Here is a 12,238-nt window from a genome sequence, read left to right on the forward strand (position 1 = left end):
TAAGACTGCAGGAAACCCTAATTTGGAGTAGCCGGCAAAATGTTCGAACGAGTTGACACAAGGCCAAAAGCTGACGCCATTTTGCAAAGAGTAACCATCGGCCATCTTGTATGGCGCTTTTTAACTGCACCTTCCAAGGAGACTGGACCAAAACGCGAGGACCGTTAGGTATTAAGACTCGCGAATTGAAAAAATCGTGTATTGTTCACTTAAAGCAATCATTGGCATGTACGAACATTAAACATAACAATAATAAAATGATTGATAAATTTATGTACATAAACATAAACAAACTGATTTTAACTCTTAAGAATACGCAATTACAAAGTAGTATTACTATTTTCGACGTTAAAATTATTAAAAATACACAGCTAATACGCAATCTTCTATAATAAATAAATAAATAATTCAGGTGGTTTTTAAAAAATGATGTAAGACATCACATAATTAAGCACCTTTTTTTTTAAGTAAAAACGCTTTATTGCCTTACCGGTAACTCATAGACACTACCAGGTGCCCGAAAAATCTCAATAATTTTTGCCATTGTGAATGACTAGATGAGTCTCTCAAAAAGGGCACTATGCAGTCAAATTCGTATTATTATAAATTAAGATTTCTTCAAAAAATTTTCCCAAAATAAAAGCGAGAGGATCAAGGTAAAGGATCTGTGTATTTTTTAAAATTCTTAAAACAAACCACCACCTGTTCACACTAAAAAATTTTTTAATACGATCTAATTGCAGGAGGCACTGTTGCAACATCTTTACTAAGCGTGTGATCGATGACAGGTCGATATCTAATCGAAACTTTACCTTTATCGTCAATAGTAGTTAACGTGTGTTTACGATAATGTTCGCTCTCTGGCCGCTTTTGCTGGCCTTCGATGGGTTTGCTATAGTCATACTCGTCGCTTCTCGTTTTGAAATCCTCACGCGCGTGCGCGCCGCGCGATTCCTTTCGATTTTCCGCCCCCACTATTGTCTGCATTGCGTTGATCATCAGATTTTGCAATTCGAGCGACTCGACCAAATCCGAATTCCAGACGAGCCCTCGATCGGAAACCTTAATGTCCTTCAAGTCGGCATACAGCGCCTCCATTAACCGTATACCTTCCTGCAATGACTCGGCGGTTCTAAACACGGCCGCGTGTTTCTGCATGGTTTTTTGCATACGTAGGCGTAAGTCGGCGGTCGAAATCGGTCCGTCAGAGTAGCGAATCCAGTCGAGATTGGAAATGGAGGCCTCGCCTGCGTTCTACTCAGATGTTAATCCAGGGATTGTGTTGATAGCGTGGGATACTTACCGCGCTCAGTTTTCCAATCGATTCGCCCGGTTTGTGTTCTGCCGCAATCGTTTTCGCACACGCACGTCCGAAGACCACTAAATCTAAGAGAGAGTTCGCACCAAGCCGGTTCGCCCCATGCACACTTGTAGAACCACTTTCGCCGCACGCGTACAGACCGCGGACGATCTTATCTTCGCCATTTACAGTCGTGAGAACCTTGAATTGTTACTTCATTAACTTGGATTCTTGCAAGAGGGCGTATTTCAACAGCAATCGCAACGCGAAATACTTTAAAAAATGCGCTTTATCGCCGCTTATCGTGTTCTGTGTGGACAGTGAGATAAGTTTTAAAGCGAAATTTCGTGTTTCGAATTATATTCAATTTTTGGGAATCCCGCTGTATCATGAACCGCGTGTGCTGAACATGCTTCGAAATATCATAGTCGCTTTTCTTCTAGATAAAGCAACAACAACGCAACTTCTGCGGTGACTCAACAAGTAGCGGCAATTGCTCACGATTTTCGGGAAAAAAAGAACGGCTGCAATGGCGTCTAGTCTACTACAAGATCCAAAGTTGCAGGAGACACACAAGCAGAACATGATATACCTAGCCCTCTTAATCTCCGCAGTAGGGAACGTTTATCAAACCTGAACCTTCCTTCACTCGGAAAGCGATGCCTACCGACAAAGCAGTCGAGATTCGACCAAAATGCGCGGAAACTCATGGCCAAGTAGTACCAAAAGATTCTCGACGAATGCTCACAAACTGAACTGCTTTGAGTGTGGTAATCCCGGGCATATTCGAAGGAAATGCCCCACTTGCAGTACTAGCGGCCAAGCGTCATCTGTATCGTCCATGACTTTTCATATGGTGAATTTTTCTTCTTTGTTTCCTACAGGTGTGGAACAAGAACGATCTAGAGTCCCTGGTTCGAATCCAGGTTCGGGCATGGATATTTGTAAATATATAGTGGGTTGGGTTGGTAGAGCAGCCTTGGTTGAAACCCCGCCCACTCAAAAATAAAGGCAAAAAAAATTAAAAAATAAAAATAAACAATTGACAATCAAACCGCGTAACGATTGTCACGGAAGATATCTACGTTCCTTCTGACAACCTTTGACTTCACGAACGGTCGCACGTTATTGGGTGCAGATTTCATTCGAAATGCGGATATAATATTGGACCTTTCACAAAACTCTGCTTTTCGGATAACCCAGGAAGATGGTACAGGTTCTTGGCGGAGAAAGTTTCAAATTCTATCTCTGCCTCTGGACGCAGTATAAAAATCTGACCTGTCACTCGGAACACTACAGAGCGTGGTCACATCAATTCACTACGGAACGAAGTCACCCCATATGCTGAGCATGTTATTAAACTAAGCGAGGAAACGCTGATTGCTGTACCACCCCTACAGACCAGAGCTGGTTCTAAAAAACCACTAATTGTCTCAAAAATGCTCGTGAGCATCGAGCCGTTCTGCTTGAAAAGTGCTCGAGCGGTTTATCGCGAGCGCTCGGGAAAAGGGCTCGTGAGCGGAAAAAAACGCTCAAGAACGGAAAAAGCGCTCGGGAGCGGAAAAAATGCTCGCGAGCGGCACTCTTAATCTTTCGGCGCTTGAGGGCGGGCAAAAGCGCTCACGAGCAAAAAAACGCTCAGGAGCGGAAAAAGAGCTTGGGAGCGAAAAAAACTCATGAGCGGAAAAACAGCTCGTGGGCAGAAAAAAGCGCTCGAGCGCCGAGCACTTTAAGCTAACGCTCGAATATCGAGCACCAAGCGGCCGCTCCGAAAAGCGCCTTTTCCGCTTGCAGCGCTTTTTCGAGCGAAACACTCGCGAGCAGTACACAGCTCTGCTACAGACAGAGTCCTGGAAAAAAGAAAATTTTGAAAGAACGCATGCACGCAGCAGACACATTCTAGCCAACCACCGCCCACCCGTGATTTTCGTTCCTAAAAAAAGCGGTTCCTATCGCGTATGTCGATTACCAGAAAATTAACGCAGTTACAATCACGGGTCGTTATCCGTTACCGCGCATCGACGAGCTGTTAAGCCGCCAAGAAAATCAAATATAGTCCATCCGTTATTACTATTCCGATATGTAATTAACCCCACTAAATGCAGCGTTAACTTTTTTTACTTCACGTCGTCGATTTAATATAGATAATTCTCTCAAACAAACTGCAACGCGTTATTGTTGACGTGCAGAATAAGAATTAACAAAGTAGGGTACTGCAACAGCTAAGCGATTCTAGCTCATATCGCTTACGTTAAAGAATGTTTATTGAAGTGAATTTCGCTTGCATGGCATGGCATCAAGTAGGCGTAAACAACATTGCTGTAAACAAAAACGGGATGCAAGCGAAATTCAGTTCAATTAATATTATTTGACGTAAGCAATACGATCTAGAATCGATTAACCGTTTCGGAACCGTACTTTGTTCATTCTTATTCTGCACGTCAACAATAGCGCGTTGCAGTTTGTTTAATAGAATTAGTTATATTAAATCGACGACGTGAAGTAAAAAAAAGTTAACGCTGCATTTAGTGGAGTTAATTCCATATCGGAACAGTAATAACAAATGGACTATATATGACTATGTATGCTAGACTTATGGTCCGATTATTGGCAGGTTCCGGTAAAGAAAAAGACCGCGATAAGAGTGCTTTCACGTCGCATTTTGTAGATTTTCGTTTCAAGCGCATGTCGTTTGGGTTGAGGAACTCCCCTTCAACTTTTCAGCGGTTAATAGATCGCCTACGGTCGGGATTACAGGATATCGCAGACACATTTTGGGACTCCAGGGCCATTCCCCTAAAAGTAACTCAAAACGGACCGACGAACAAAGGCAAACAATGTCACATTTTTTTAATAAAAGAAATGCAGTAATAAACTTAGTATGGGGGACACCTCGCAAACCAAAATACGCCGTAGTTTATTGATGCTATCTGACTTATCACAAAGTGGTAGTCACGCTATTTTTCTTGAGGACGAATTTTCCGAGGGCGAATCTTCCATAAACAAATTTCCGGTGGCGAATGTTTCTGAGCGAATCTTGCCGGGGCGATTCTTCCGTAGATAAACCTTCCAGGGGGCGTGTAACAGAAGCCCTGGTGTTGGGTTTTTTTTTCGAATTCCAGGCAGTATACAGGGTATTCCAATTAGATGGTTAGTTTTACGGGTTTCAATGTTTCAAAAGTCAGTAGGTTCTTATTTATGGATCACTGTTTTCCGTGTCTGTCGTGATCGGTTAATGGCCATTACTGGCGACAATCAGCCGTTGGCGAGCGATAATACAATCTTAGTAGGTTTTACGTGCCCAAAACAGCCCAATCAAGATTACGCAAAATGATAGCAGGGGATCCATGGAAAGCGCTAAATTTACAATATTAAACGGCCGTGGGTAATGAATGGCTTCCGAGCGCTTTTGATTCGTGGAACTGAACGAATCCGTTTCGTTTCGCTTAGCGCCATTTTGTAAATTTAAATGAGAAGTAGGGATTAGTTCAGGAGGAGAATTAGTAACCAGTTTGTTGAAAACTAAGTTTTTCGTGTGGCTCGCGAGTTTCATAGGGGCAAGTATTTCGGGAAATTCGAATATCAGTTAAGAAAATGAATTAATTACGGTGCGGTCTAATTTAAGCCGAGAAGACCTTTCCGTAATCGAGTTACTTAGTATCATAAAATTGGTAAAGAGAAATAATGAGTGTAAAACAAAACACAGTGACAGTTCTAAATAACTTAAAACTTTCCCTTTCGAAGGTCGAAACAATTTAAATCGGCTGCTATTTCAAGTTGTTAATAAATTGTATTACGAAAGCGAAAGTTACTTGACGGCTGACAGTCTAATTACCGCGAAATTAATCAGTCACGTTCTCCAGTTTCCATTATCTATGGTCCCTTCCAAAAGAACCATCTCTAGGAAAAGGGGAACATGTCCAGATATCGCTATATGTAAAGTACTGTAATTTTTTCTTGATTTGTATAAAATTGCTGGTTGGTTCTCCTTAAGAAAATTGAATGGCCATTAACAAATTTCACATAGTAGCCTAATGAATTGCTGTTGAAATACGTTCCGTTAGTGTTCTTAGTGCTTTGCCTTTCAATTGAACGGCCGCCATACTCTCATGATTCCAGCCTAGGAGAGGGGTAAGGATAGGATAAGGACGAGGTCAAAGGAAATTTACTTACCTGACCCTTATAGTTAGTTGGTACGCCTCCCATATTATAATGCACTGTTGGTAATACCGGTATGGGCTCACGAGTCACGTCAACCCCGGCGAAAATCATGGCCGTCTCGGAAATACCGGGAAGTCGCGCTGCCAACTGCTCCACGGGCAAATGGTGCAACTGCAGATAAACGTGGTCTTTCTCCGGCCCGACGCCTCTACCTATAACGAGTTTTCACTGGCGTAGGCAGTACAAAGTAGACAAACCTTCACGAATTTCAATAGTCATAGCCCTCGACACAACATCTCGTGATGCCAAATCCTTGGCAACTGGCGCGTACCTCTCCATAAAACGCTCCCCCTCGGAATTAATCAGGTAACCTCCTTCACCTCGGCACCCCTCGGTTATCAAGCAACCCGCCCCATAAATGCCAGTCGGATGAAACTGGACGAACTCCAAGTCTTGGTTGGGCAAACCGACACGCGACACCATTGCAGTACCGTCGCCGGTACACGTGTGCGCCGAAGTGCAGGAAAAGTACGCTCTACCATACCCTCCAGTCGCTAACACCTGTACAAACTTAGCTAACAATCCCTCAAAATACAACAGTACCTTACAGTGTGCTTGGCGTGAAACCTATGAATGGTACCATCGTCTAGACACAACGCGGTGATTCCCCTACACTCCCCATCTTCCATAATGAGATCGAGCGCGAAATACTCCACGAAATAGTTACAATCGTACTTTAACGAGTGCCCGTAAAGGGTGTGCAGCAGACTGTGCCCGGTACGATCCGCGACGCAGCAGCACCGATGCGCCTGGCCGCCTTTTCCGAACTTTAAGGATTGTCCTCCGAAGGCTCTTTGGTATATTTTGCCTTCGGGCGTGCGCGAAAATGGCATTCCGTAATTTTCTAATTCGATTACCGCCTTTGGCGCCTCTTCTGTCATGTAATGGATGGCGTCTTGGTCGCCGAGCCAATCGGAACCTTTCACGGTGTCGTACATGTGCCATTTCCAATCGTCTTCTTCCATATTTCCTGTGAGAAAAAAATGTAGCAATACACAAACAATCAGCATCCACACTTGGTCATCAGTACAAGTAACTATTTCTATTTACTCTGTTGGAAGCATCTATTGTGAACATTTCCATAGTATATAAAAAAATTGGCTCTGCGCAAGCGCGCACTCTAGTTTTAAGATTCCCCTTATGTGTCCATTTATTAACAGTAAAATATCAGGAGAAATCAAGAGAACCCTGAGCATACGGGTACTTTTTAGATGAGCGCGAACTATATAATTCAAGAAGGACGCAAACTTCCATAATTAACTATTTATTTATTGTTTAATGACATATTTTGAAAATATTCAAAAAATTTTGGAAATGTTTAAGTGTTAAAAATGAGAATTTTCGACGATTGGAAATTTTGGAAATGAAAATTTAAAAGAATTATGTCACAGAAAATGTTAAAATGTCGAAATGTAAGTATCGATTACCTTTAAAAAAACAATTATTTTGAATTGTGATTTAAGAGAGTTGCACTAACTCCCCCCGTTTACCCTCGACCTTCAAATTTTGGAAATTTCGAATATTTAAAAAACACTGAAAATGTTTAGGGAAATTTGGAAACGTACAGAACGTTTGGAAAATGACAAAAACGTTTTGGAAATGTTAAATATTTTGAAGACTTTGGAATTGTTTGGGATATTTTGAAAATGACTAATGTTTTAAATATTGTAAATATTAAAAATGTATGCTCCTTTTGGGTCAAACTTAAAATGGTGAAATCAAACTATTCGTTCACTTGAGAGATACAGGGAAAACCAAAACATGGTCAATTTCACAATGACCCTATATTTTCTTAGTTAAAAGGGATACCAAAAAATGTATATTACAAAATTTTCTTTATAATAATTGTTGAATAATCTGCCATTTTCAAAACATGTATACGGAAGCTAACCTCATTTTTTAAAATCGACCAATTTTGACCCCAAATCGAAGAAAAAAATAAATAGAAAAAAAATTAAAATATAATTAAAAGCAATGATTCGTCATTACGTCGTATACGTATACGGACATGTAAATTACTAGGTACACATATTGCTATCTATGAAACGTGTCAGTCAACAAGTGTATGTCAATTAAAGCCAATCATGCTACCAGTATCCCTTGTTTCCATTTATTCAGCAATTATACTTGTGCAGTCAAAGTTGGTGATAAAAGAGTGCACCAACACTGAAAACCTTTTAAGTTTCGGTAAGTGCAATATAAATTAACCAAAATAGTAATTAAAAAAACTTATTAAAGAACTAATTAAGCCAATTAAAGGAAAGGCGCAGGGGTAATTACTGTTTCGAATCAAACTTGCGGTTGTACGTAGCTTGCACAGATTTACAATAACTTTTGCGTTGATAAACGAAATAATAAGGTCAATATTTGAATCGAATGACAGTCAAAGTAAAGTGAACAATGGATGTAGACTTTTACTAAAAAAATACAAAAAAATTGAGGCAAGAAGAATGCGCAACCTTGAATTCTGAAGTTGGCTGGTGTCAGCAAGCTTGACCCTTGATTATTGCTGAGCTCGCGCATGCGCGAATTTGATTCTGATTATATGCGCTACGTTTGTTTTTATTAGAACCAGTTACGGTTAAAATTTCAGAAAATCTGAAGACAGTTGACATTGCGCAGTGCGCGCATGCGCATATTTGATTTACATTCACGTAGCACGTTCGTTTAGAAGTTTTTAAGCTTGCAGTTGAAATATAAACTTGGAATTTGGTTTACAGCCATAATCGACTATTGCGAATTGAAATAAAATAATTTCAAAATGACGCTGCTTACCTAAATAGCGAGACTGACGCCATCTTGATTTTTTAAAATGGCAACCATACCATTTTTTACTTTTTTTTCTAAATGTGAATTTTATTCTGAATGCGACGTAATTAAGATTTAAGTCTGTAGTAGTTTTTGGCAATTTTTTTCAAGAAATTTTGAAATGCAAGGGCCCATTCAAAAATTCAAAAACCTTTCATTGCAATACCATGAAGGGTAGAACGTGTGTTTCGAGGTGTGTTTACTCCCCTTCTCTTCCGCCCCATTTTCAAACGTTTTACATGGCATGGTACCACTAGAGGCATGCGTATACAAATGTCCCATGTAAAAGCTATTCAGTTTTACTTTCAAAAACAGCATCTCGGGAAATATCGGGAAATTCCAGGCCTCGACAATTCCCCTAAAAGTTGCTCAAAACCGCAAAAGTGGGTCCAGACGGACAGATAGACAGACAAACAAAACACAAACAATGGCACATTTTCTTTAATTCTCAAAAATGCGCCAAAAAGAGCACTAGCTTATCTTGGATGGTTTACAAAATATGAATTTATGAATGGATAATTGCATCTTCAAATTTTTAGAGAAAAATTTATATATGTCAAAAACTATGACAGATAGGTACTTAAATCTTAATTGGATTGAATACAGAATACACTAGCGCATTTAGAAAAAATTAGAAAATGGTGTTTTTATTTTTTTAAAACCAAGATGGCGCCGCTTCTAATATTTCACACAAAAGTTTCTTTATAAAATTATAACGATTGTGGAATAATCTGAAGTTTGCAGTTTTGAATTTTTGTTTGTGTGTTATATTTTTGAAAAGAGAATTTAACATGCCATCTTTTTACCTCGCTTTTTACATTAAAATCTACAGGGTGACCATTTAAAACACGAGGTAAATCCAGTAAGATGTTAGCTTTTTAAGTTTGACCTAAAAATAGCACATGGCGCAGATACCCTATAGGCTATAAATATCGAAAATAGAAAACACGGTCGGTTTTTGTATACATGATGCTTCACACAATATCGTTAGAACAATCTATCATATCTTACTACCCATGCAAGATAAAAAAAAAGGTAAAAACAGTTTATCTTAGATATTTTTAGTGGCGTAGCAAAAAAAAATTTTCCTTACCGTAATTTTTTTTATATAATTTTTCCTGATTACATTGATGTACCACAACCTACATTTTTTTAAATTTTAGCCATGAACCAAAAATAAAAATGCTTATTTTTTTACGGTTTTTAAATAGTAGGCGATGGATTTATCGAGATTTTGTTTTGTGTATTGTGCAGCCAATACGAATCAATAAAAATGGTGGACAGTAGACGCATGCTATTTCAAAATTTTGATAAATATGATATAATATACAGGGTAAATAAAAAGTAAGGAACATTGATGGTGGAACCTTTACTATTGGTCACATAAAAAAATTGTTACTAAAAGTTGAATGATAATATAATATGTAATAAATATTTGCCACAATCTAACGGTTTTCAATTTTTTTTCTGACGTCATAGTTTCAGAATGTGATGTCATCGCAAAAAATTTTGAATGGCAACCTATATATTTTTTGGCAATGTTAGATAGTATGCTCAAACATGTCAAGTTTAAATTAAAAGGAGCCCAAATTTTTCCTCACTTTCGAGGCACTTATTACTATTTAGTCTGATTGGAGAATGGCGTAAACTCTCAAATAATGTATAACAACCCTGTGACGACTCCACCGAAAGACAGAACTTACATATTTTGGTCTTTCTGTCAATTAAAAAATTCTATTATGCCCCTAAATGATAACTAATAGTAATCAAATTTGTTTAGAACTTAAGAAGCTGTCTCACGACAAATGCCGGATGCCTACATCTCGAAAAGGAGACCTCAAAATATTCTGAACATTTGTCAAATGCACAAGATCAGAGGAATTCAGGGTACACCAAAAGTTGATGCCAATTTGCTTATTTTAAACAGGGCACAGGAAATAAATATTATTACATTTTAGAATTTACGTAAGATTCTATATATTTACATTCAATGTACCTACAGATAATGTTCTATACTTGCCTACCTAAATTTAGTCATTTTTGACATACTTTAATAATTGTTAAAAATGGTGCTCAATTGTTTTTTTTATGCAATAACAAAAAATCGTGGCCAACTAAGCCTTTTTAGATTTATTGTTTGCAGTATTTTCAAATTGGAGTGATTGGCTTAGATAGTATATTACTTACAAGCCACTCTGTATACTGATCAGTAACAAATTCTGGGGCCTATATTAAATAGGCGCAATAAAAAATATGTTCTGCGGTCTCTTATTCTGTACAAATGTACAATTCAAAAGTCGATCACGTCAATACCACCAAATACACAGATTTGTTCCATACAAAACACCCTGTAGATGCAGGAATCCAGCGATTTTAAACCTAAAATGTAAACAAAATCTAGGCAAGGTTGACAGATTTAACAAATTGTGCCCAGTATCACTTAAGTTTGTTATTGTAAACAACTTCTTACCGATTCACCTTGAAGCAATCGAGTTAGAAGAACTTCTCGGCGATTGTTTAGTGGAAATACCAGATCATGTGATTACAAACAACTTCAGTAATTAAGACCACCTCCATTGGCAATAAAGTGCAGTACATTAAAAAAAATGAATAAAGTATTCCCATGCCAGTCTAATTTATCTCAGAATAAAGCAATTTAGATTTGACATTGGCAAACTAAGTGAGTCAGAAAGGAAATCAATTATCAGTAATTACCGAAAATTATATATTATTTTTTATGATTATAGCTAGATTAAACTGAATCTAAAATACCTAATGCTGCATTAATTCCCCCCTGAGCGGCTACGGTGTGCGAACGTGTAGGGAACAGCTTTGTAATTACGGCAGTCTTAAATCCCTCGGCGACAAGTCCGAAAGCGGCTCGCAGTCCCGCTCCACCTGCACCCACAACGACGGCATCGTAAGTGTGGTCGACAGTCGGATAGACTTTCGAAAGGTTGGTGTTCACTTTAGCTTCGCCTCGATTGACCGAGATGTGCAGACCGCGGCTTGTGATTGGTTGGAGAGCATCAACCTTTAAAACAAGTGCAGTCAGATTTTGGCCAAATGTTTGGGCAGTTATGTAACATGCAGAGGTGATTGGATTTTTCTATTGAAATATTTAAGGCGTAACTGGTACCTTGGAAAATACGGATTTGGCTATGAGGGAGTTCACTTTCAGCAGTCTACTCATATTTGCAAACTAAAAAACCGAAATATTAGCATACAGTTTTACTGCGAGTGTATCGGGAGGCAATTTTTGACTGCCATTTAACCAATAACACGCGATTATTTCTCCCCACTCCCTACCATTTGCATGTGTCTAAATAATAGGCACGTGAATGGCAGCGATCAGTGATCTTTCATCGTATACAGCCAGTCAAAAAATACGATTATTAATATACTACCTGAACATTGAACTTCTTTTTGTATCAGAATGTCGTGCAACAAAAGAAAGTTTAACTAAAGAACACTAAATATAAAATAGTGCCAATGCTATACCAATACAATTACAGACTTGTGCAGCAGATTTAGACGTTGTCCACTATGCTCTGTTTTAATAAGAAGAAACTGCCATTAATACTGATCACAATAGCAGAATTATGGATTTGTGAAAGTTACGAAAAGGTATGAAGAGAAGAAGTCGTAAAGAACACATTGGTAAAGTGTGGAGGGGATGTGAAATGGGAGGAGGACACACGTAGTGACGCAGACAAGGCTGAAATGGGACATGCTGAAAGTGTGAATGAACCATGAAAGAGGTGTAAAGGAATCAAAATATGGGGCAGAGAATGAACGCCGAGATGTATAAATCAAATTGTGGGGAAGGTATGAAGGAAATACAGCGGAAGCGTAAGAAAGTTCTGATGTAGACATAAACAAAGACGTTATGTATATGTGAAGAAAGCA

The 12,238-nt window shown here is 38.8% G+C and overlaps 2 protein-coding genes across 5 annotated transcripts in view; one reads left to right on the top strand and one right to left on the bottom strand.

Moving 5' to 3' along the window:
• Positions 1-678: 678 nt before the first annotated feature.
• Positions 679-11,636, bottom strand: LOC116158649 (succinate dehydrogenase [ubiquinone] flavoprotein subunit, mitochondrial). 4 transcript variants are annotated; one of them, XM_031471470.1, is made up of 7 exons: positions 11,469-11,636; positions 11,102-11,363; positions 6,070-6,491; positions 5,719-6,022; positions 5,474-5,673; positions 1,304-1,501; positions 679-1,254 (listed from the first exon to the last, which is right to left on the bottom strand). In XM_031471470.1, the coding sequence occupies exons 1-7, from the start codon at positions 11,520-11,522 to the stop codon at positions 724-726; spliced, it is 1,971 nt and encodes a 656-aa protein (XP_031327330.1). In that variant the 5' UTR covers positions 11,523-11,636; the 3' UTR covers positions 679-723. The 4 variants fall into 4 exon arrangements, with proteins under 4 accessions (XP_031327330.1, XP_031327333.1, XP_031327334.1 ...); XM_031471473.1 differs by lacking the exons at positions 11,102-11,363; positions 11,469-11,636 and adding exons at positions 10,517-10,708; positions 10,800-10,968; XM_031471474.1 differs by lacking the exons at positions 11,102-11,363; positions 11,469-11,636 and adding exons at positions 10,517-10,726; positions 10,800-10,968.
• Positions 7,505-12,238, top strand: part of LOC116161973 — a 35,561-nt gene continuing 30,827 nt past the window's right edge. The window contains exon 1 of the mRNA XM_031475488.1: positions 7,505-7,708. The gene's annotated coding sequence lies outside the window, so the exon portion shown is untranslated. The remainder of the gene's footprint in view (positions 7,709-12,238) is intronic.

The sequence above is a fragment of the Photinus pyralis genome, unplaced genomic scaffold (genome assembly GCF_008802855.1).
Source record: "Photinus pyralis isolate 1611_PpyrPB1 unplaced genomic scaffold, Ppyr1.3 Ppyr1.4_LG1, whole genome shotgun sequence".
Taxonomy (NCBI): domain Eukaryota; kingdom Metazoa; phylum Arthropoda; class Insecta; order Coleoptera; family Lampyridae; genus Photinus; species Photinus pyralis.